Source organism: Phalacrocorax carbo, chromosome 9 (genome assembly GCF_963921805.1).
Source record: "Phalacrocorax carbo chromosome 9, bPhaCar2.1, whole genome shotgun sequence".
Taxonomy (NCBI): domain Eukaryota; kingdom Metazoa; phylum Chordata; class Aves; order Suliformes; family Phalacrocoracidae; genus Phalacrocorax; species Phalacrocorax carbo.
In genome coordinates this window covers 7805157-7826820 of record NC_087521.1, presented here as the reverse complement: position 1 = coordinate 7826820, position 21664 = coordinate 7805157, and the positions used below count along the sequence as shown (strand labels likewise).

Below are 21664 nucleotides of genomic sequence, written 5' to 3'. Positions count from 1 at the left end.
TGCTCCCAAGAACCAGAGAGCTTGCGAGGACAATTTGCACAAATATGCACAAGCAATGCCAAGATACTCATGCTTATCTGAATGCATCAGTTTTTCTATCATCAAGCTGTAACAAACATCCTCAAAGCACAGTTTGGGATAAATGGAGCCTGTCCTATCCCAGAAGTTTATGAGGTCAGTTTGGAGAAAAACAAAAACAAACAAAAAAACCAAACCTCTTCCCTCCCAAACCAGTACACTTTTTGCCCAAAGAAAAGAGAGTATGCAGATGTTTGACATATGAAAGCTTTATCCTGCAATCCTTCAGATCTCGTTTTAATGTTAACCTGCCTTGTATGTCCATGGTCAGTTTGCCCAGAGATAGGTTTACATAGGCAGAAAACAGTTTTGCCAGCCTACATCAGATTTAACTTCCATTCCCAAGATAATAAAAATTTTTTAAAATCTTTTTTTTCTGAGATCCATTTATAAAAAATTCTACATTGAGTTGTCTCAGATTTTTAAATTGAGTATTGAATTTTTAAGTTTAATGTTTTTAAATGTTTTGTCCTAATTATTGAAAACATTTAGCAGAAAATCATATAATACCCCAAAGCTTTCCTTTTAGAAATGCTGAAGCAACCAACAACTGGAAACATTGAAAAAAAATAAACCACCACCAAAAACAAAACAACATACAAAACAATTCGGGAGATTTACTGAGAGAATTCATATTCACCATTCAGATCTTAAAATGTTACAATTTTCTCATGGAAATAAGCAGTTCATCAAAAAACCCCTAACCAGTTCTACAGCTAACATCTGCTGCTTCTCTCCAAACAAATACCCAGGACCTTATCTGTAAAACTATTTTGCCAGTATTTCAGTATTTCAGGTATCAGCTCCATTTAACAGTTCAGCGCCTAACACAACAGTGATCCCAGATCCAGTGATATCTGCATTTCCAACTCTAGTGTCCTTTTATGTTCCATCACATATTTCTTCCCAAATTTAATTCCATTGTATTTACCAGTCTGTTTTTCTCTCTTCCTTTGTTAATCTTTTTTCAATGTTCTGCTTCTCAGAGAAAGACCTTCCTCCCCAGTGGTGTCTGCTTCAGGAGAGAAGCTATGGGAGCATGCAGCCCACTTTAAACATCATTTCAGCACTTGAAGGCAGCAGAAAGGTAAAATGGTCTTTAATAAAGTATGTTTTGCTGCTGAGTAAGAATGCACATGCCCCAGCCTGTATTCAACTGTAGCAACAGGAAAAGTTCACATATTCCTAACATTAACAGATTTGGCTGAAAGTTCAGTGTTAAAATCCAAGTCTATATAAAGGATAAACCACATCCAGACACGAGAGCTACTTCTTGTAAAATTTGAGGTTTCTGCTCAAGTTTGTTAGTTGGAATAGACAATATATTATCTGCATTTCACAGATCATAACATAATGAAAAGCAACTTCTGGGAATATTCATCCACTGCCAACAGAAAAGATATGTCAGATAATGCCGTCACCCATAATGCCTTTTTTTCAAGAAGGTGGATAGCACAGTAACATTGTTAGCAACAATGAAAAAAATAAGCCTAGTAAGGGGGAAAAGGAAGTATTTAGATAATTTTTCAGATAGTGTCTAATAAACCTAGAGTATCAGGTTATTTGAATATCTCACTGAAGCAATCACAAAATGATAAATACTTACCTTTGAAGATTAGTGGGTGGGTGTGATACTGGAAGATTCAAAGTAGAAAACAAGGTATTTAGGGCATTACTGATGTGTGAAAGTAGTCTAGAACAATTAAAAAAGTAAAAAAAAAGGAACACAACAGTGAAATCAGTATCAGGCCAGCGCTGATTTTTTGTAAAAGACAAACTAGGCAAAACATGCCAAACTAGTCCAATTCCTTGTATTACAGAGCATAAGCAATAGGTGTGATGTATTGACTGATGAGTTTTTTGAGACGGTCTCATAAAACATTATTCTGAGCAAACACAGCAAATCAGGCATATCTGCATATTGCAAAGTCAACACAAAACTAGATGGGTAATAACACCCAAAGAGTATGGGTGTGATGGAATTCCATGGGATTCTGTACTTCATCCTGTTTTATTAAATTCTTTACTGATGACCTGAATAATGACTATACCTTTAACTTGTGGTTTATACAACACGGAGATGGACTGCAAATGCCATGGAAGTACTTGTGATTCAAATTCAAATGATCTCGACAAATTGGTTTAATGGCCTGGAAAAGCAGGAAGGGTTTCTATACAGATATGTGTAATGAAGGATGCTTGTGCAGGAATAATCAGCTTCAGGTACAGAGAAATAGGAACAAAACTATTATTTACCAGGAAGAGATCTGGAGCTTATAATGGACTGTGCTCTGGATGCAGATCAATATGCCAAGAAGCTGAAATGTTTGAAAAAATGGCATTGGGATGCCTGATCAAAGCAGTAAGCCTGAAGGTGTGTGCGGTTCTGGAATGTGTGAAACCAGGAAAACAGAAAAATTTTAACGGTAGAATGCAAAAATGGGTATCAGCTTGATTCAGCAACAGTGTCTTTGCCTACTTTTACATGTGATCTATTGTTGCAGGTTGAGGAGGTAAATTTTCAAGGCTGAAAAGCTGCTGCTGTCTTCAGCAGTGGCTTGGAGAAGACCCTCTTCTGCTGGCTCCTGCTCTGCATGGAACTAGTGGAAGTGACTTAAGGAACAAAGGGTTTATGTCAACTCACCTTCTGCCTGGGCAGATGATGCCTTCCTTCTGAGGTAGAAAAGGTATATTTCTTTCAAGGGAGGAATAAAGATTAGTATCTTTACATCCTTAAATTTATGTGTGCTTTCATATACAATAAAATCTGCGTGCCTTTTTTTTGGATCCCATTAAGAATATAACTAACGGACAAAGTCCATTATCTTCCACTCTGACCTTGGGAAATAAAGAAGTTACCACTGTACTAAGTCCAAAAGCTTGTGTGTGAGTAAACTCTCAGTCTGAATTTGAAGCCATTAGAGAAGGTTATCTGTCACTTTTTTGCTTATTCATTCTAATGACTAATCATTCTCATGGTTAAAATTTGTGCTTTATTTCCAGCCTCCCTTTCTACCCAGCTCCCAGAGAATGCTGCTTGTTACTTCTTTCTCTGCTTTAGTCCTATCACTTTCTCCCCGCCAAGGCACACTATGCTATTGAGTACACTGCCAAGCAACCTATTTTTCAAAATATTGATCCCAGGATGAATAATCGAGATATGATATTCTACTATCTGTCTCACAAAACCAGTAGTAATCATCTCATCATAATCACCTGTGTTCTACTCTCTATGTAAAAGTATCAGAAATAAATTTTAGGTCAACAGCTTTCACCTAAAAACTGACACCATCTATGTCAAAGAAACTGCCTTATAGAATATTCTCCGTTGTTTAGGCGTACCCTGTGTTATTCTTTCCTGGGCGTTTGATCTCACAGTTTTTAAATTAAAACATACACACCATATAGTTGCTTGTGTTAAAGAGCAGAAAGATAAATGGAGAGCTGGCAGTTAATAAAGGACCAGTTACGTCACTAATGGAGAAAAGCAGAAAGCAGTAAAAACTTAATGAAGGGGATGATTCTTATTCCCACGAATAGAGCTGAATTCTGTCTATACAATGTAGTAAGCTGAAAGAAAAGAAGAAAGGTAACAGCTTCAGTGGAGGGTCAAGTATACAATATATGAGGACATAAAAATTCACCCTTCGTACCGTAGTGATACAGAGTAATTAGAAGCAATATTACACCAACTATACCTTGCGGGCAGCTGGTAGAGGTTTGCATATGATGTTACAGTGAGATCCTCTGCTGACTGCCCTCTTCCTGAACATAAACTGTGTAGCCATGTGCAGCAAACTCATTTTTTTCCCCACAAGTTCACGTGGCAGTTCAGGTACTGCTTAATTGATCTGTACAGGTGCAGTGAAACCTAAACTTCCAGAGGTTTTTCCAACTGTGCATGTACAGATTGGCTCAAGCAGGCATGCATGCTATATCAGGTCACAGACTGCTGCGGACGGCTTTTCCCTTCCCTGGCATCAGCGCAATAATTCTCTCATCTGGAAGGATCATGAAATAGATGACATTTCAGTCGGTACAACAGGCCAGGTTTTTACTCAGGATCACATCGTGTGATTTCACCGAATCCTTTTATAAATAGCATTTGTGTATGACTGGCTGGCATAGTGTTGAAGAGGTCCCGTCCTCATCTATTCCGATTACAAAGGTGTATTCAACATGGCCAATACACTAATCAAATGACTCGGCAACCTACAACTTTTTGAAAATACTGTAATCTTTCTTTTTGAAGAAAAACTTATGCCTATGTCGGCAGAGAGGATGTGGAACTGTGGGTGAGTCACAACCTATAAGCTATATCGCTAGCTCTCACATAGATGAGAATACCAAGGATATATAATCCTCAGCATTGCTACTGCTACTTCTCCTCTTCAGTTATTTTAAGAGCTGCAGAAGAGCTTTAACACAGTGTATAGCAGCTAAGGTCATCTACATCTGTCATTCTTCCACTCTTTCCCTTGAAAACAAATACCATCATGTGACTCATGCTGTGAAATAATTATGTGACCCTATAATTAAATATGGCAAGGGCAGGAGAGAGGGGGACAACACACCACCCTATTGTCATCAGAGAAACATCAGCTTTTCCCACAGTAAGCTGTAAGTAGGAGGCACTCTGAGAGTAGTTGATGACAATTATGACACTTTACTGCCTTCAAGGATCACCTGAACAACGAAGCAAGGCTTCAGGATCTTCTAGCATGCTTCTTTCAACAGGGGAGAAGTAGGAACTGCAGTGCTTGGAAAAAAAACAAACCCCACAAAACCTACCACCGGCTGGCTACCTGATGGGCTCTGGCCTTGCATTTGCACTTACGACAGCCATTGGGGGATGGCACCTGGACCTCACATGCCCTTCCTGTGCCAGATTCCCACATGGACCTCACAGTCCTCCTGTGCTGACTCCTGGATAGAATAGCTGCCTGGGCCACGGGATCACGGGAAGCTCGCAGTAGTTATAATATCTCAGTAGGCTTTGACTTGGAAGTATATACATGCATGCTTCAAAATATCCAAGCACCAAAATGTCTAAGTACACAGGGAGGAAGCAGCCTGTCACAATGCTAACCAGCATAGCCAGGGTACGCTACCGTGCTGAAACTGAAATTCCTAAGGAAATACTGCAGACAACAGCAAAATTAAGTACGATTTTCAACAGCAAAGCCAAAGAATATGGTTGAAGATGATTATTACTCCTCATGTACCACAAAGAAGTCTAAGTGGGACTAGTAGTCATCTCATTCTAGACTGCTGACATTTTCACCAGATTTGGTAGCCTGTAGAAGACGCAGATTAAAATGCAACCATTTCAAAAGAAAATTCAGCAAAGAATAAACAGATTCAAAAATTATATAGACAGTAAGGTGCTGTGTGTCTGCAAATTCCCGGGTGGGAAACAAGCTGGCAACATTAAAATGGGTCCTAATAAGGCAGCTGATCAAAATGAATTAACGCTGCAGCTGTGTACATTTGGTCCAAAAGGAAGTTTGTAAAGAAACAGGTTTTAAATCTGATCAACCGCTGTACTTAGAAACACACGTGTAGTACTGCCATCCTTACAGGTGCCATACATATCTCAAGAGCTTCTCTGTTGGTGCCTAAAATATTACAGTTCATGTTTCCATTGCCTTCACAGATTTCCAAGTGGAGATCAAGGATGGACTTTTTGGTGTAAACGCTGCCTGTCATCGGCGCTGCCAGTGCAGACAGAAGTGGCTCGCACCGACGCTGAGAGCTGGGAAGAGTAACTCATCCTGGTGGCAGGGAGCTCCTCACTGGCGCAGACTGGACCCCAAACTGGAAGCTATTTTGGAGGAGAGATGGGTGCGAGCTGTCCCTTGTTTCTTCCCCAGAACCTACGGGGGCAGCCGGAGGCGGCGGCAGGCTGCTGACGGGAGCGGGCAGAAGAGCCGGGCCCAGGCCAGCGCTCCCGCTCCCGGGGCGCTTCCTTCCGTCCTCGGGGGCGGCTGGCGCTACCGGGAGAGGCCACCGCGCCGCCTGCCAGCGGGGGAAACCCCAGACTCCTCAGGCTCTGCTTCCACCTGCGGCCCGGGACGGCGCAGAGCACCGGGCGAGGCGGGACGAGAACAGCTTTGCGGCACAGCCCGACGGGGGTGACCGGGGAAGGGGAGGCTCTCCCCTCTCAGCACCGCAGCCCGCTGCCTGGGCCGGTGGGGAGACCAGAGGCGGCTGAGGCGAAGCCCCGCCGCGAGGGGACCAGCCGGCCTCGCCTGGGCTGGGCGGCCCGGGGGCCAGAGCGCCGAGGCCGGCCCCTACCGCCCGCCGGGACGCGGCCGACCGTTTGGCGGCGGCGCGGCGCGGCCCGGCCCCGCTGGGCGGCGGGCCCGTCCCGGCGGAGGGCGCGGCCCGCCCCGCCCCCGCACAGCGCCAACAGCCGGAGCGGCGGCACCACCTCGGCGGCGCTGGGCCGGGCTCCCCCCTCGCCCTGCGCGTCTCTCTCGCCGCCTTTTCCTGTCTGCATCCTCTCCGGTCCTCCGCCCCCCCCCCCCCCCTCGCCATTTTCAGCCGGCAGGAGCTCGGCGGGACTTTCCTCAAACTTTGCGGGGGAGCTCGCCTGGCGCCTCCGCGGCGGCCGCAAACTTTTCGCCGTGGTGCCCGCCTCTCCGAGCCCGTGCCCGTCCCCGTCCCCGACCCCTCGGCTCCAGCGGCGGCTCCGGCGGGAAGTTTCCGATGAGCGCCCCTCCGCTGATCCGGCCGCCCAGCCCGCTGCCGCCGCCGGGGGCTGCTGCCGGCGGCGGCGTCGCCTTCCACCTCCAGATCGGGCTGAGCCGGGAGCCGGTGCTGCTGCTGCAGGACTCCTCGGGGGAGTTCAGCCTTGCCCACGTCCGGGAAATGGCTTGCTCCATCGTCGACCAGAAGGTAAGAATAAACCCCTCGCCCGAGCCCCCTCCCGCCGCCCCCTGGACCCACCGCCCGCCGGCGCTGGTGGTGGCGGCTGTGAACTTTCCTCTCCGCGGCCTCCCGGCGGCTCGGCTCCGGGGTTAACGAGACCGGTTGCAACTTTCCTGCGCCTCTCCGCCTCTGCCGCCGGCCCGGCTTCCCTCACCCCGGCCCCCCGCTCTTCCTCTGCCGCCCCCCCCCCCCCCCCCCGGCCCCGGTGCCGAGGAGGCTCCGGGCGGGATGCTCGCGTGCGAGCTTGACTTATATTTTGTTGGCAGTGGATGCAATTAGCTGTACTAATAGCTGTTATTAAAAACAACCCCCAGCCGGATCTATCTGCCTGCTTTTTAATGCTGCGGAAGGGGGGGGGGGGAGAGGCAGAAACCTGTCAGCTGTGATGGCAGCGCGGCGCCCTGGGGCAGTTCGCGCGTTGTCCCGGCCTCTGCCGGGAGAGGAAACTTTCCACTTTAAAAAAAAAAAAAAAAAAAAAAAAAGGCAAACAGCAACAAGGGAAAACCAAGCCCGAGAGCCCAGGGTTCAGAGCGGCGCGCAGCGCTTCGCACGCCTGCCCCGTTGCCCCGTGCCGGGCAGCCCGGCGGAGCCGTGGGCCGCCGCAGCGGCCGCGGTGCTGCCCGCCCGCGGGACGGGGCCGGCGGCGGGGGGCGCGGGCCCTGCGGGGTGGGCTGCCGCGGGGTGCCGGCCCCGGGGGCTGGCGGGCGGCGGCGGCGCGGGGGGCACCGAGGCACCCCCCGCCGGCAGCCGCCGCGGTGGGTGGGGGGAGCGCCGGGCCGCGGCTGCGGGGCCCCGGGGAAGAGAGGTGGCGCCGCCGCGGGGGTGGCTCTCGCCGCCGCTCCTCTGAAGCGGTAGCATCGCCAGGCACAGCTCGCCAGGAGCCTGGTGAAGTTTGCGCAGCGCTCTAAAATCCACCTCGCTTGCGCCTGAGCCTCCGCCGTCCTTTGCCTTTTCTGATACCTGTGCTTTTTTTGTAACAATCTGTTGTATATTAAAATTTTACTTTATCAGTGTTTATTGTGTGAAAGACCCATGTGAAAGTATCAGAGTGACTGTAAAGGATAAAAAAGAGACTAAATATTCAGGATCGTTTTAATGGAAAAAGTTGGTCTTTTTTTACCACCTTGTTTTAATGAGGTAAAATTATTTCAGGCAGGGATTATTTTTTTTTTAAGTTGATAGCTTTGCCTTACGTCTCTTTGTAGATCCCATCAATCTGAACTTTGCTAAATAGCGGAATTTCATTTCTTTTGAAGAGCAGCTAATGAAGTGTTTCTAAAAAAGTATGAAATACGCATTTTCATTTCTAAATTTTGTATTTTCTTTAGTTTAAGATACCTGCTTTATTAAATTCAGTTCTGAGGAAAGGCATACCCGTTTGTTTAACATTACCATATTTGCTTTCAAAGCTGGGCCAAAACATGTTACTTGGTCATATATACGTCAGAAACAACTTAAATGCTTTTAGTATTTCACCATTCTTAAGTTATTGTGCATGTAATAATGGAAACGTTAAGACTGATGTATGCATTGTTTATATTTTTGTGCTTGAGTAGTTTAATAATTTAATGCATCTACTATAAACTTGAGTCTAATCCTAATTTCCTAACAATGTACTATTGTCTAAAGAAAACTAAATGTGTTGGCTTGTGCTCAGAGTCAGTCTTATTTGAGTAAGTACTGACATAAAAATTTTGAACACTACACTTTGTGGCAGTTTCCTGACTACAGAAAAGAGAGGATCATTTGGCTGCTTCTCTACAGAGCATGCTTGAATGAGGAACTTTCTTCTAGTCATGGTTTCTTGGAGCCCAGATGTCTGCTTTTCCAAGGCTGTTAAGAAGGAAGTGGCTAAAAGAAAGGGAAAACTGGAAAAAAAGATAGGTGTTGTGTTTCTTTTGTTTGGTTGTTTTTTTTTGTTTTTGTTTTGTTTTGGTTTTTTCCCCCCTCTTTTTGTTTTCAGGAGGTGGCCTCTACCTCTTCCACTCTGCAGATTAATTTGTATGTTATTTAGTCCTTATAACCTCAGTTTTAAGCTTAAACCTGCAAGTATGCTTGTATACATGACTTCACTAATACGCATCGTTTCACTGAACAGGATGGGATGGTTTGCATATACAAAGTTACTCAGCATACTGGCAGTGACCCTCTTTTCAAAAAAAATTACATGGTCTCTGTAACTGTTAAGAGGTAACTTTGTGTGTGTTGTAGACTCGTGGTTTTCTCTTTTCCTGAAATGATTGGAAGCATTGCTTACTCTTGATTTTACGAGAAAGATATATTTGCTTATCACAGTCAAGCAGGAGACTATACTGTAAAGAATATTGTGTTGACATCTCACGCTATTTTCAAGTTTCTTTGGGCCTGTGAAGTAGTGGCCTACCAGGAAACAATTTTTTTCCTAAAGCCTCTAGTCTGGATTGTTTCAGCAGTATATAACGATGAGAAATTGTGATTTTGTTGTTCTCTTTGGCTGTTATGTTAGACTGCTAAAATCAACTCTGTCTCTGTGGTGTGCTGTTAAATGTTTAAGCAGTCCTCTTGTACACAACTTTATTTTTAGGATTGTGCTGAATTCTCTTCAGTATCGGTGTCAGATGATCTGTTTATAGAGAGCCTCTTCCATGGTAATGAGGGTATACCTGAGTCAAGATACTTATGATCCTTATTCTGCATAGATTTATATACCAACTTAATTTAGTGCCGCTCAAAATTTCTGTTAAATTGAACTAAGCTTCTCAAAGTGTGCAGAGTGGAGCATATGTAGGCCTGAGTAGGATGTTAATGTAGAGTGGATGTGTGTATATATACATATATCTATGTATGCGCGTGTGTGTGTATATATGTATAAACCCACAATAACTCTGAATCTTTATATGGTGGTTTTACATATAAATGTACATGTGCATGCACAAGTATAAAACTTACCGCTATGTATAACTTAGAAGTTTAGATATAAACATGTATTTGCATATATTTACACTAGTGGGCTTTCAACAGCTCCTGAAGTGCAAAGGTTAGGCTTTCTAATTTTGGTAGAAAATATAATTACATTAATAATCTAATGTATATGATGTAAAAAATGGAATGAGCAAAGTATGTGTTTTTCTGCATTGTCCATGAGAGGCATTCTTTCAGGAATTTCATTCTGAGGTGGTTATGTGGAAATATTCTTACCAGATCTGAAGATGAAATGGTATGTACCAGTTTCAGACATAAGTTCAGACACATTTAAATCTGTTAAGAACTACTCTGAAGACAACAAAATTTGATTCCTTTGAGTTTGTGTGTTTTGTTTATCTTTCTTAGAATCAGTGAGATGAAAACCTTGAGACTTGTTCATCTGGGGTTATTTTTTCTTCAGTTGAAATGGAATTTTAGCATTTAAATGATGACGTGGTTGACAAGAAATGAGGATCAACTGCAAAATGTGTGTCAGCATTTGACTTCTAGGCTGACTCCCCCACAAGAACAGTGGGAGGATATTGTAAAATACAGTCTCTGTTTTCTGAAGATAAATAGTTTGAATTACTGCCCTTTTTTGGGTTAGCTGCACACAATAGAACCACTTCTCTAGGGCAGAAGTGTAATGGGAAGCACACTAAGGAGGAATGTGGCATATTTTTAATTGTCTGGAATGATCATGTTACCAAAGACTTTTTCTTTCTACTAGTAAAGGTTCCTTCCTTTGTCTTTTATGAATTTGTAAAAAAAAAATTTGTATACGATTTTAATTCAAAGGGGAAACTAGTTATTATTTATATTTTCTGTTTGTTGAAATTCTTTCTCATCGTTATACCTTGCGTACTATGTGTTGGGCTACTGTGGCGGCATTGCCAAGTCTTGAAGATTTTGAGTTCTCAAGTAAATATATGATGCGACATTATTTGACTTGAGAATGTGGGTTGTACAAAACAGCCCTTAGGTCAGCCGTTAAGATCAGATGTTGGCTAGGCTTTCAACATTTGAAGGCAGAGAAGTTGCAAGGGATAGAAAACACAGACAACAAATACAAGAAACAAAATTTGATCTGCATAGGCCATGCATAGTCCAGACTGATTTATAAAAGTAGCGTGATAGATGGTTCACTGGTTTGGATAATTCTGAAATTTCACAGTAGGAAAAAGAAAAAGTAATAAAGTAGGCCATTTCAGGAAGGGTAAAGTACAAAAAGAAAAGTAATCAAAAGGAGGTTCAAGTGGCATTGTGCAGCTGGAATACTGTGCCCAGATTCATCTTTATGTATGGTAGTTAGTGTTAAATTAGGAAAGTTGTTACAAATCAAACCAAGAGCCTTTTAAAAATATTCTTGCACCTAATCTGTCCCTGAGAATTGAACCAAGCACATTCAGTAATAGGTATGCGTCCACTTGTGCTTCTGATTGTCCTTGGTACGGGAAATCTAACTTAAATAAATAAAATAGGAAAACAAAAATAAGCTTAGTCTTGTTTTCACAGGCTGGAATCTCTAAACTTGTGGTCTGAGCAAAGAAAGGAGCTTTTCTAAGGGTTGACATGAAAATACGCTTAACCTTTTCTGCTAGGGTTTCAAGCAGCCATGGAAAACATATGGGGTTTGTTTATATGGATGATGTATTCCTCTCTCCCAAATCTACAAAGTCTCCTAAAATAAACAGGAGCCTGGTGGTAATGAAATCATTTCCTCTGGAGTGGGATAGGGGCTCAGGGTAAATAGTATACTAGAAAGAAAGATTTTTAGCCTCGGGATAGACAGAGAAACTGTGACAGGTTTTACCACGCTGACCAAAACTCTTACAGTCATACAGATGGTCAACAATGCCTTCAATCAAACACATGGATGTAGGCATTTCATATATTCACTACATTTTTGGCTGTAGTCACAGTCTATATGTTCTGGAAAAGTTAGTACAGATGTGCTGTTCATCTGTTAAAGTTACATTCTCATGGAGTCTTTAACTGGGGTACACCGGTAACAAAATGTTAAATTTTCTTCCCCAAAGTGAGTCTTTCGCTGCATGGGATGCTTCCTTCTGCCAGTGTCATGAAAACACCAAGCAGTTAAAATTCATTTGAGGAATGCAAGGTGTCTTGTCATTATGCATATAAACATAATCCAGTGTGAAAGTACTTTTCTAACAATCTCAGTCTTATAAACTCAAGTGAGACTTTTGATGTTTACCATTTAATCCCTTATTGACTTTACATTTGTTGTTCCCCACCCTGGAAACTGTAAGTCAATGCAGTGTATGTAATAGTAGTCTATAGATTAATTAAAATTAGTTTTGGAGCATGTGTGAGGGAAACATTAGGAAAAACATAACTTTGATGGAAGGGAGTCAGTCTGAATTTGTTTAAAAAACTGTGGGTTTCTTTAAGAAATGCTAGCTTTTTTTTATCTGTCCTGTCAGTGATCTAGATGAGGAAAATTGGTTTTATGCCACAAACTTATCTAGAGTATTGGAGAAATTCCTTGCCAAAGATTAAAGGCTATCAAATGGATTCTCACAGAATAAGAAATAAAATGGAACTTTGGACAGAGGACAGGCTGTAACCAAAGCAGTTGACGTTTTAATTTTTAACGCAATTATAAAAGGAGTCTTGTGCTGATCTTGTGTTAGTCCTACTGATGGTTCCCCCAGGAAATATGATTTCCATAACGATTGACAAAAAAGTAGAAGATGAACAAGCGTATGAGATCCTTGTCTCGTTGCCGATGAGGTGAAGGTCTATTGCCAGAGAAAGGATGGAATTTATTAATGAAGTTGCAACGCTTCCAGGCACAGGTGTGTATGTGGACATGGTATGACATGTGCTCAGTGAATTTCAAATACCTGAGGTCTGGCTATCTGTCCAAAAAAAAAAAATTACTGGGTGTAAACCACATGGATGACCAGAGAGCAAGCAGTAAGGCCAGTGTGTCCTGAAGGTGCGGGGGGTTTGCTGCTTGTACACGGTGATCTGTGCTGTGGATTATGTGTGAAATCCCTGCATAGATTTGTGCAGACTTTCTCTGCAGGTATTTTGCAATGATTTCTGGGAAGCCCTCACAAACATCCAAAACTATTTGCTGCTCTTTTCTAGATTTTTTTTTTTTTTTTTTAAATACGGGTTTGGAGAGATCTGGCTGTATGGTTACCATGTGTGTTATGCTGTGGTAACCTGCAAGGAAACAAACACACTTCTTGAAGTCTGCATATTGTTACTAGAGTTTCCTATTCTTACGTTGTTATTTTTTATATGAAACTTTTGATTAAAAACTTTTGCCAAATGTTGGTTTTGTTTTGGTTTTTAGTGACTCCATGCTAGCAGTTATTTTAAGGACATCTGTGGAATTTTTAAGATCTGGCTATGTGAAATTAAAAATTACAAATGATAAAGACAAACAAGGACAGTGAGACCGAGTGTTAGAGTCTATCTCAAGTAACCTGTGACAAGCACATGCATTGTTTATAGATTTTTATAACTACTTATGTACAGTGCTATAGGCCATCACTACCTTCTTGACTTTGCCCTCTGGTTGACATCAGGAGGGTTTATGTTGACATTATGTAATACTGCTGCAGTTATACAAATGCAATTAAGTATATAAATTAAATCTGCTTCCCAAATGTTTATCCAAAGTGTAGGTGAATTCATTTTAGCTGCCCAGTGCAGATCTCTAAGTGCTCTGCACCTGTTGGGAAATGTTTTCGTTCTGCCTCTGTATTCAGAAGCACATGCCACAGGTTGGACTATTCTTTAGAACTATTTGATTAATGCTCCCCACACAACAGTGTTGCTGTATGCATCTTTAGTCAGCGCTAGCAATTGACTTGTATTTGGCTCTTGCTGCTTAGAGGAGGACTTGTCTTTCAAATTGTCTTCTGGCTCTGTTATGTGCTTCTTCCATAATGTCGACTTGTTAGCTTTGGAATAGATTTGAAATCTGCTTTAGGATGTGTTCCAGTAAAATACTTGTTTCCTTTTTCAGTGTCAGACTTCAGTGTCTCTTACGCAGGGTTGATTATAGGGGTTCTGCTAGAAAGGCTACCTGAATTTTGTTACCTTATCTCATTAACTCCAAAAGAGTCTGGGTTTTAAATCCCCATTTTGTTGAGATATCTTTTATCCCATCTTTGACAGTGATTTTCTTGCCATATATGTTACGTTCATTGTGCTTTACTACTTTGTGAGAGGAGACATTTGTTGCAATGCCTTTCTGTGGTTGGCTGGTTTGCCCTCCCTGGTGTAAGCTTGGATGCCCAGCATGAACTTCTCAGAGCTCTGCCTGGACATCGCCTTTGTTTACATTCTCCTGGCTTGTGGCGTCCCTGTGAACATCCAGGATTTTGCAGATCAAACCAGATTTCTTTCACAGGCTTTCAACTTTCTTCTTCCTCGTATAAGCCTTTTAGTACTGCTAAATGATCTCTTGCTTTTTGGGACTTTCCTTTTAAATATACCTATGTAAGATAATGACAGACTTGATGTCATTCAAACTGTAATGTCTTTTAATTCTTTAAGTATAAAAACTTGAAGTATGCATTTCAAGCCAGCTACATCATGAAGCAGATTTTTGCTTTCCAAATCCTGTTCTAGTTTTATCTGCTGGAACAATATGTGAAGGTAAAAAAGGTAGTGTAGTGTATCATGCAATGATGTAAAGTAATAGTGTGAACGTATTACAATGACATATGCCTAGACATAAATTTCAGTGTATATCGCTTTTTTTTTACTTTCTCTTCCTCCATGTATTTGTGGGTTCCTTTTGCTTGTTCCTTGTAATTCTGTTTTCTTCTTCAGCTGAGGAAAACTTGGTGAAGAGGTAAGGTTTCACTTCTCCCACCATGAAAAATGTATGATGGTATTGTGATTGTCTCTCTTAAATAGCTATAGTCTGCTGTGTGTGCCTCTTACGCAGTCAGAATCAGCTCAGAAACAGTGTTATGACATTAAAGCCAGAACATAGTTAGTTATTTTGATCCAAATTTATCAAATATCAAATTCTGTTCTTTTTTTAAAGTGAGAAACACTGAACGTTCTTCATCTAGTCTGGATCTTGGCTGTTTCCTAAGAGAAGAGGCATTTAGAGGCTTTTATTAGTGGTCAGCATAAAAAGGTCTTTCCAATGTAATTTTAAGCACAAGGTATATGAAGGTGTATGAAGAGAAGCTGCGAACCATGACCACAGTTGCCAGCTCTAAGTGTTGTACGCTTAAAAAGAACCTTATCTGAACAAGTCCTGTGCAGTCTGAAAGCACGTTCTGTTTCTTCTCTCTTCAAGTTATAAAAGAAAAAAAGTCAACCTTGAGAAATATGTAGGTTTTTTTTTTCAAGTGTTAGAAATAGTTTTTGTTAGCATCTTGTCAGTCGCAAAAAGACAGACAAGACGCAGCTGGGACTGGGAGCAACATTCTGTCTAGGAGGCAATTTGCCTAAAAGTTGCTTGTCTATAAACCAGCAACTTTCAGATTGCCGTATCTTTTTCCTACCACCTGAGAAACCGTTTTACATAAAAATAGAAATTACTAATGTACGTAGACCATAATGGTGAAGTGTACCATGGGCTTCCTCTCTGCAGCACCATAAATTATGTAACTTGTGTCCTTATGTATTGTGTGGGTGGTAGGTTAGGGTCTGTATTCAGACTGAAACAGTCCTGAAAGCCCGATAGGTCCTTCAGCCACAAAGAGTTGGTTTTTTGTGATTTAAACTTTTTAAATTGTGGTTTTGATCAATCAGATGGGGTAGAGGAAACCCCACTGTTAAGGAGGACAATATGAGTTATCAACAGTGTTTTCAGTCTAGCTGTAGTAACTTCCACACTTTGCTCTGGAGTTTAGTTCCCCATTGCATCAGCTCTAAAGGGTTGCGTTACAGGTTTGCTGTCTGCTTGCATGATGTGACTTTAGGTGTGCTAATGTTGTGAGTGCTGATCTTAATCTGCCTGAGGATTTCATATTGCCACCCAAAATCAACTACATCCAGGAAAGTGGGAAGATTGTACACTGAAATAATAAAATGCAGCCTTTTGCGTAAATACTTGCAACGTTTGTGAACTTATGCATTTGTTCTGGTACACTTATTATACCTAAACCTAAAAAGAAGGGATGCAGCAAAGTATGTAAAATGGAGTAGGAGTATGTCCAGTTCCAAACCCACGTAGTTTTCACTGTGTTTTTTCCCAAAGAGTTGGCTGCCCTATACAAAAAATTTAGGGGGGGGGGAACCAAAGTGGAGCTAAAATTGAAACAATCTGATAAGAGTCTGCATGTGTGTTTGTGTGGGGGTGGAGTGATTAGATTAAGGGAGAGGATCTCTTGATTCTAGACTCTGTTTTTTTCCTCATTTCCCAAGGAAAATTAAATTTTGCTGTCTAATTTATGTTATCTTTTTAAAATAACATAAAACTATTCAATTTTAAATTGAATCATTAAATTTGAATTATGTTATCCTTGTCATATAACAGTATGTCTGCTGGCCTGTTTGTCACAAGAAGCTTGGTAAGTCATTGTAGCAGAGAGAGTTTGGGTAACCAGCTAGCAGATCATTATGCAGAAAACATGGTAAAATCAAACAATTTGGAAAATAAATATTTGTGCTCTACATCTAGAAACATATGTCTGTTCTATCTTCAGTCTCTAGTCTGTCTTCAGTCTGTGTTTGTGGTCATGCTTTTTGTTTTCATGCCATCTGAACTTGACCTGGGGAATATCATGTTTTCAAATTTACAAACAAATGCCAGTGTTTTGACTTTCAGTTCTTAATCTAGGGTAAATGATCGTCCAATGTAAACCTCCTCTTTCTTCCTTCCATTTGATTTGTTTTATTTGGCAACTGTCACAGAACCAAGGATGTTCTGAGCTGTATTCCGGTGCTGAATTTGTTTTTTATGTGAACTGCGTTCTTTAAGGGGAGTCACAAAGGTGATGGAGCTAAACTTTTCTAGCTGGTGAAGCAAGCTGCATGAAACAATGAGCAATAACTGCAAATTATGGTTTGAAAGAGGTTTAGTCTGGACATTAGGAAGAACTCCTTTGCTAGGAGAGCAGTACAGTACTGGAACAGGCACCCAGAAAGGTGGTGGAAACTTCATGCTTTGTTTTTGGACTTGGGTAAGCAGAACCTTGTGTTGGAAATAGGTGGGCAGTAAGTGAAAAGTCAGACTGGATATTCAGAAATTCCGATGTCTCTGAGATTCTCAGAGTATGCAGTTTGGCATGATCAATAATTGAACTAATATTCAAGTTTCACTTGTTGCACTGATGCCCAACAGATGTTAAGCAGCCCGTGTTATGATAGAGCCGTATTGTATGCTATGTTGTGTACAGGAAAGAAGTCCCTGCCCTCAATACTTTGCAGTCAAGGTGTGCTGGGCAGCTGGTTATTACAGCATATCGTAAGCCACATGGAATGATACCTTAGCATTAAAACCAACAGTTTATCAGCAGTATCTTTGAAGAAAACCCTATGAGAAATCCATCTTAGGTTGTGGGCAAAAGCACAGAAGTTCCTCATGGAAACCTGTGGTTAGCAACAATGATTAGTAAAAACCACCAGCACTTTCAATATGAAATAAAGACCTGAAATTTTATGGATTAGAAATAAAACATTGCTATGTAGGGGAGAGGCCTGCTGAGTTATCTGTCCTTGTGGAATGTGAAGGATTGGTCTGTGCAGGGATGAAAGGAAGGAATGATAAAATAATACACCCATCTGCTGCAAAGATTCTTTTAAGTGGAACAATGCGCAATTTTTCAAGGAAGACCATATACTGCTTGAGAAGTTAAACAGTAAGGACATGCTTGATTGATTTGTTTTCGCAGTGAGGACATGTGCACGTTAGAGATGTTCTGCAGGAAAAATAATGCATTATTTAGACCCCAGCTTGTTAAGGCAAAGCTAAAGTTAGTGTTTGTTGTATTACTTCTTGTTTTCCCTCCCTCTTTGCTTCTTAGCAGGCTCTTATCAAATGGTCACATTATGTAATTTAGGCATCTAAAGTTAATATCCTGGACTGGTAGATAGCCACTGAGTAAACTAAGGGCATACAGTCTAAGCTAAAATTTGGCTGCGGATTGTTCAACGTATCTTAATATGCTGTGTGTGCGCAGATTGTGCGTAACTGTGTGTGCAGGTACATGCTTAAATTCAAGAATGGTAACATTTTGGTAGCATTCAAAGTACTGTATAGCTTGCATATTGTTTCGTACTGTGATCACATAATTTTGTTAAATACCTCGGTTTACCCAGAAGTATGTGCTTTATGTCACAAAAGGAAAAAAAAATTGTGGCAGCTTTACTGACAGTTTGGCAAGCTTCACTTTTTTGGGGTATGACCTAGATAAAAGAATAAGGATGGAATCTGTTTTGAGGGCTGAAGTGCAATACAAGACTTCCTAAACTTTCAAGCTACTGAAAATCAGACCTGTTTGTTCAAAGCTGGCGTAAGAAGAAAAAACTTCTGATGGTCAGTTTAAAAGGTTGGCAAATGTGTGCTTCCTTATTTGAGAGGTAAATAATCAATATGTATAAACTTACTAGAATGTTTTTGGAAAAGATGGGAAGGAAAAAACTCCTTCATGGGTCTTGCTAAAATACTGGGTGTATCTCATCCATAGGTAAGTGAAGCCACATTGTTTACCTTTAATTTAGGAAGCATATTTTTTCAGTTAAGAAATAAATTTTTGAGTAATAATGTCACATTTTTTCCCTCTATTTAGCAGTATGAGAGGGAGGTTCTGAAAGCAACAAAAATCATTATATAACGAGAGAAGCTTCACAAAGGGCAAGTCAAAGCTTAATTTCAATCTTTTGAATAGGAGTGCATAAAAATCTCTCACTAGTGTGGCTTGATTGTTACCCCCTTCTTTTCCCAATGGGTTTCAATCAGAAATGAATGTTGAATGTCACTTGCCACGTTGATGTTGCGCTTATATGAATACAGATAAACAATAGGACAAGAGTTTAAAAAAAAAATTGAGACTGAACCTCATGATAATTACAAGTACATTTATAAAGATTAATAACTATTCAATTTCTTTTAATCCAAGCCAGATGCTATTATTTCATTGCAAAGTTTGCATTCAGATCCTCATGAATTAGATGATCAACCAGCTCTGCAACAATTTGAAAGTACATGAAGCTTTAAATGAGAATAATCTGTATTTCATTCTTTCTCTAGACGTATAAAGAATTGCTTATGTATGTGAATGTAGCATTATGAGAGAACTTTTACTTTCTATACACACGTTATTTTGTCTGTATTGAGGAAATAATCCTTTGTATTGGAATTAAAAATGTAAGCACTAAAATTAATGTTTTCAAGTTTGCATCTTCAGGTATATTGAAGTGCGTTGCTGTGCTGGCTTTACAAATTTTGCATTTAAGGGATACAGAAAATACTGAATCTGGGAAACTCGTATTTGATAACTTCTCTGACTCCTGGCCATGGATGCCACTGAACAAGTCACTTCCTTCCCTAACATATTAGTTTCCTTTTCTGAATGGCATATTGATACTGAGGAGAACCATGAATAAAGCAGGATTTTGATTGTAGTAATGTTAACAGAATTGTTTACTCTGTGTAAAATATCTAAGAATTTCCTATGTAGAAGTTTATACAGAAGTGATTTTTGATAAATCTTAGAATGTGTATATATAACCAGAAATATTGGTGAATATTTATGTATGTACCCTTAGAATGTTTCTAAAATGTTAGGATATGGTGATTGTAAGTATATAGATACTTGATAGTTGAAAATAACATTTGAAAAGGATTACAATGAATTATAGTAGTATGAACTACAGTGAATATTGAAGATTGGTTTTAAACTGTATGAGAAATTTTTATGAAATGTAAAATATGCTTCTAGGTATCTTTCTGACCATGAAAGTCTTGTTAGAATTCTGTGAATGAATTCTTGTTTTGGATACTCATATTCTGTGTGCTAATCCTGTAGTTGTTGTTTTCTGGTACAAAGAAGTAGCTCTTTATTCCAGTATATTGTTAATTTCTTTTTATTTGTAATTTATTAGTATTCTTCTTCAGATATTTCCACAGGCAGAGGTGTACTATGGAAGGGACTGCTTTTCTTATACACTTTCTTGTGAGATGGAAAAATGTAACTAAAGTGTCAATGGAAATCAAATGTCAACAAAGTGAATCATAACTCTTTCAAGAAAAAAAAGATGAATAATTTCTTGTATTGAGAAAAATTTTTATGTCTAGATCCTTTGAAATGACACTGTTACTGGATGTTTTTGAACTTTTTTTTTCTTGTGGTTATATCAGAATATGGATATACAATTTTGTTTCAGAGGTTTTTTGGCATGAAAGTATAAAAATATACCAGTTTGCAGAAAAAATCAAGGTGCTTTCATGTAACTTCTTTTGTTTGGATTTTTTTTGAAACACATGATCTAGTTTGACTTTTTGTGTTTATGTAGAAAAATAAGATTTTTCCCTGCTTTTATTTCCTTATTTTTTCTTTGTTTTTAAAAACAAAACCAAAAAACAAACCTTCAAATGAATCCCTGATATTAAGGTGAGTTTTTTTTTCAGTGTCTTTTTCAGCTGTTGATACCCCGGAAATTTCTATAGTTTTCTGATTTTAAAGGAGCCAGAAATAGCTCTTGTATTATCAGAGTAAAATGTTACTGAATTTTGTATTGAAAAACACAGATATGTCAGCATAATAAGGGTAGGTGACCGCTCTTCTTTTTGATCTTTGTTCCCTGAAACCTTATGGTTTGAAGCGTGTGACAGGGAATATTTTATTGAAGACATTATATCAAGTTTTTCTTTTGAACCGAGTATTACATACGTAGTACCTAAGCATGCATTTAGCTTTTCCTCTGTCAGTTATCTGAGCCGGTTTACTGCACAGCTGCTCTGAAAGGTCAGCAAGGGAATGGGACAAATGACAGGCGGGTATAGTGGACCCTGCTGAAAGAAAATCGATCTTGGTTTTCTAAATCTAAGACTACATGTTTAGTGTTCTCTCGTCTTCCCCTTTCTGTCATCTCTGCCTCCCCACTCCCTTCCCGCTTTTCTTTTCCTGTTGGCTGGGTTCAGTTAACATTTGATGGAAGACTAGAAATATCAAAGACAATTTAGTTCTTCTGTTTTTTTCGGAGACGCCAACGTCTGGGTATAACAAGGAGCCAAGTAACCTGACTGAAGGTAGGCTGCCCTGGAGCTCAGGCTTATTAGGTTGCAGAGAATTCATATGGGAGACAGACATTTCAATTGGCTTAAGTATAGTAAATTTTACATCAAAATTTACAAAAAACTGTGAGACAAATTCATTGGAAATCAACCTTTATTATTACTAGGTTGAATGGATGCAAATCGTTGTGCATCCTTAGGGTCGTCTTTGCCTTCTAATTTGCCTCAGCAGACAAAATTAAAGGAGCTGTTTCTGGGTTCCCTAGTTACGTGTAAATTCTCAGATATTTACAGAATATTAATGAGCTTTCTGAAATCAGTTATTTATTCTAAATGTCTTTCATCACGCTCTCTCTCCTAGCATTTCAGGATCTGGACTATGACTCTTACAGGTAGATCCTGACTAGACTAACTAGCATCTTTATTACATGAGCAGGATCACCTTTTTTGTCCTTTCTCATGGCAGATTGATGTGCTGGCATCTTTTGGCATTGTTCCAATACACAGTTTTAGACAGAACAC

At 40.5% G+C, this 21664-nt stretch overlaps 1 protein-coding gene across 5 annotated transcripts in view; it reads left to right on the top strand.

The window, feature by feature from the left end:
• Positions 1–6413: 6413 nt before the first annotated feature.
• The window catches only part of PRKD1 (protein kinase D1), a 141887-nt gene continuing 126636 nt past the window's right edge, over positions 6414–21664 (top strand). Inside the window, exon 1 of one of the 5 annotated variants that reach the window (XM_064460188.1) lies at positions 6414–6978. In XM_064460188.1, coding sequence (XP_064316258.1) covers positions 6790–6978 — 189 coding nt within the window. In that variant the 5' untranslated portion in view covers positions 6414–6789. The remainder of the gene's footprint in view (positions 6979–21664) is intronic. The other 4 variants (XM_064460183.1, XM_064460185.1, XM_064460184.1 and 1 more) reach the window with 4 other exon arrangements.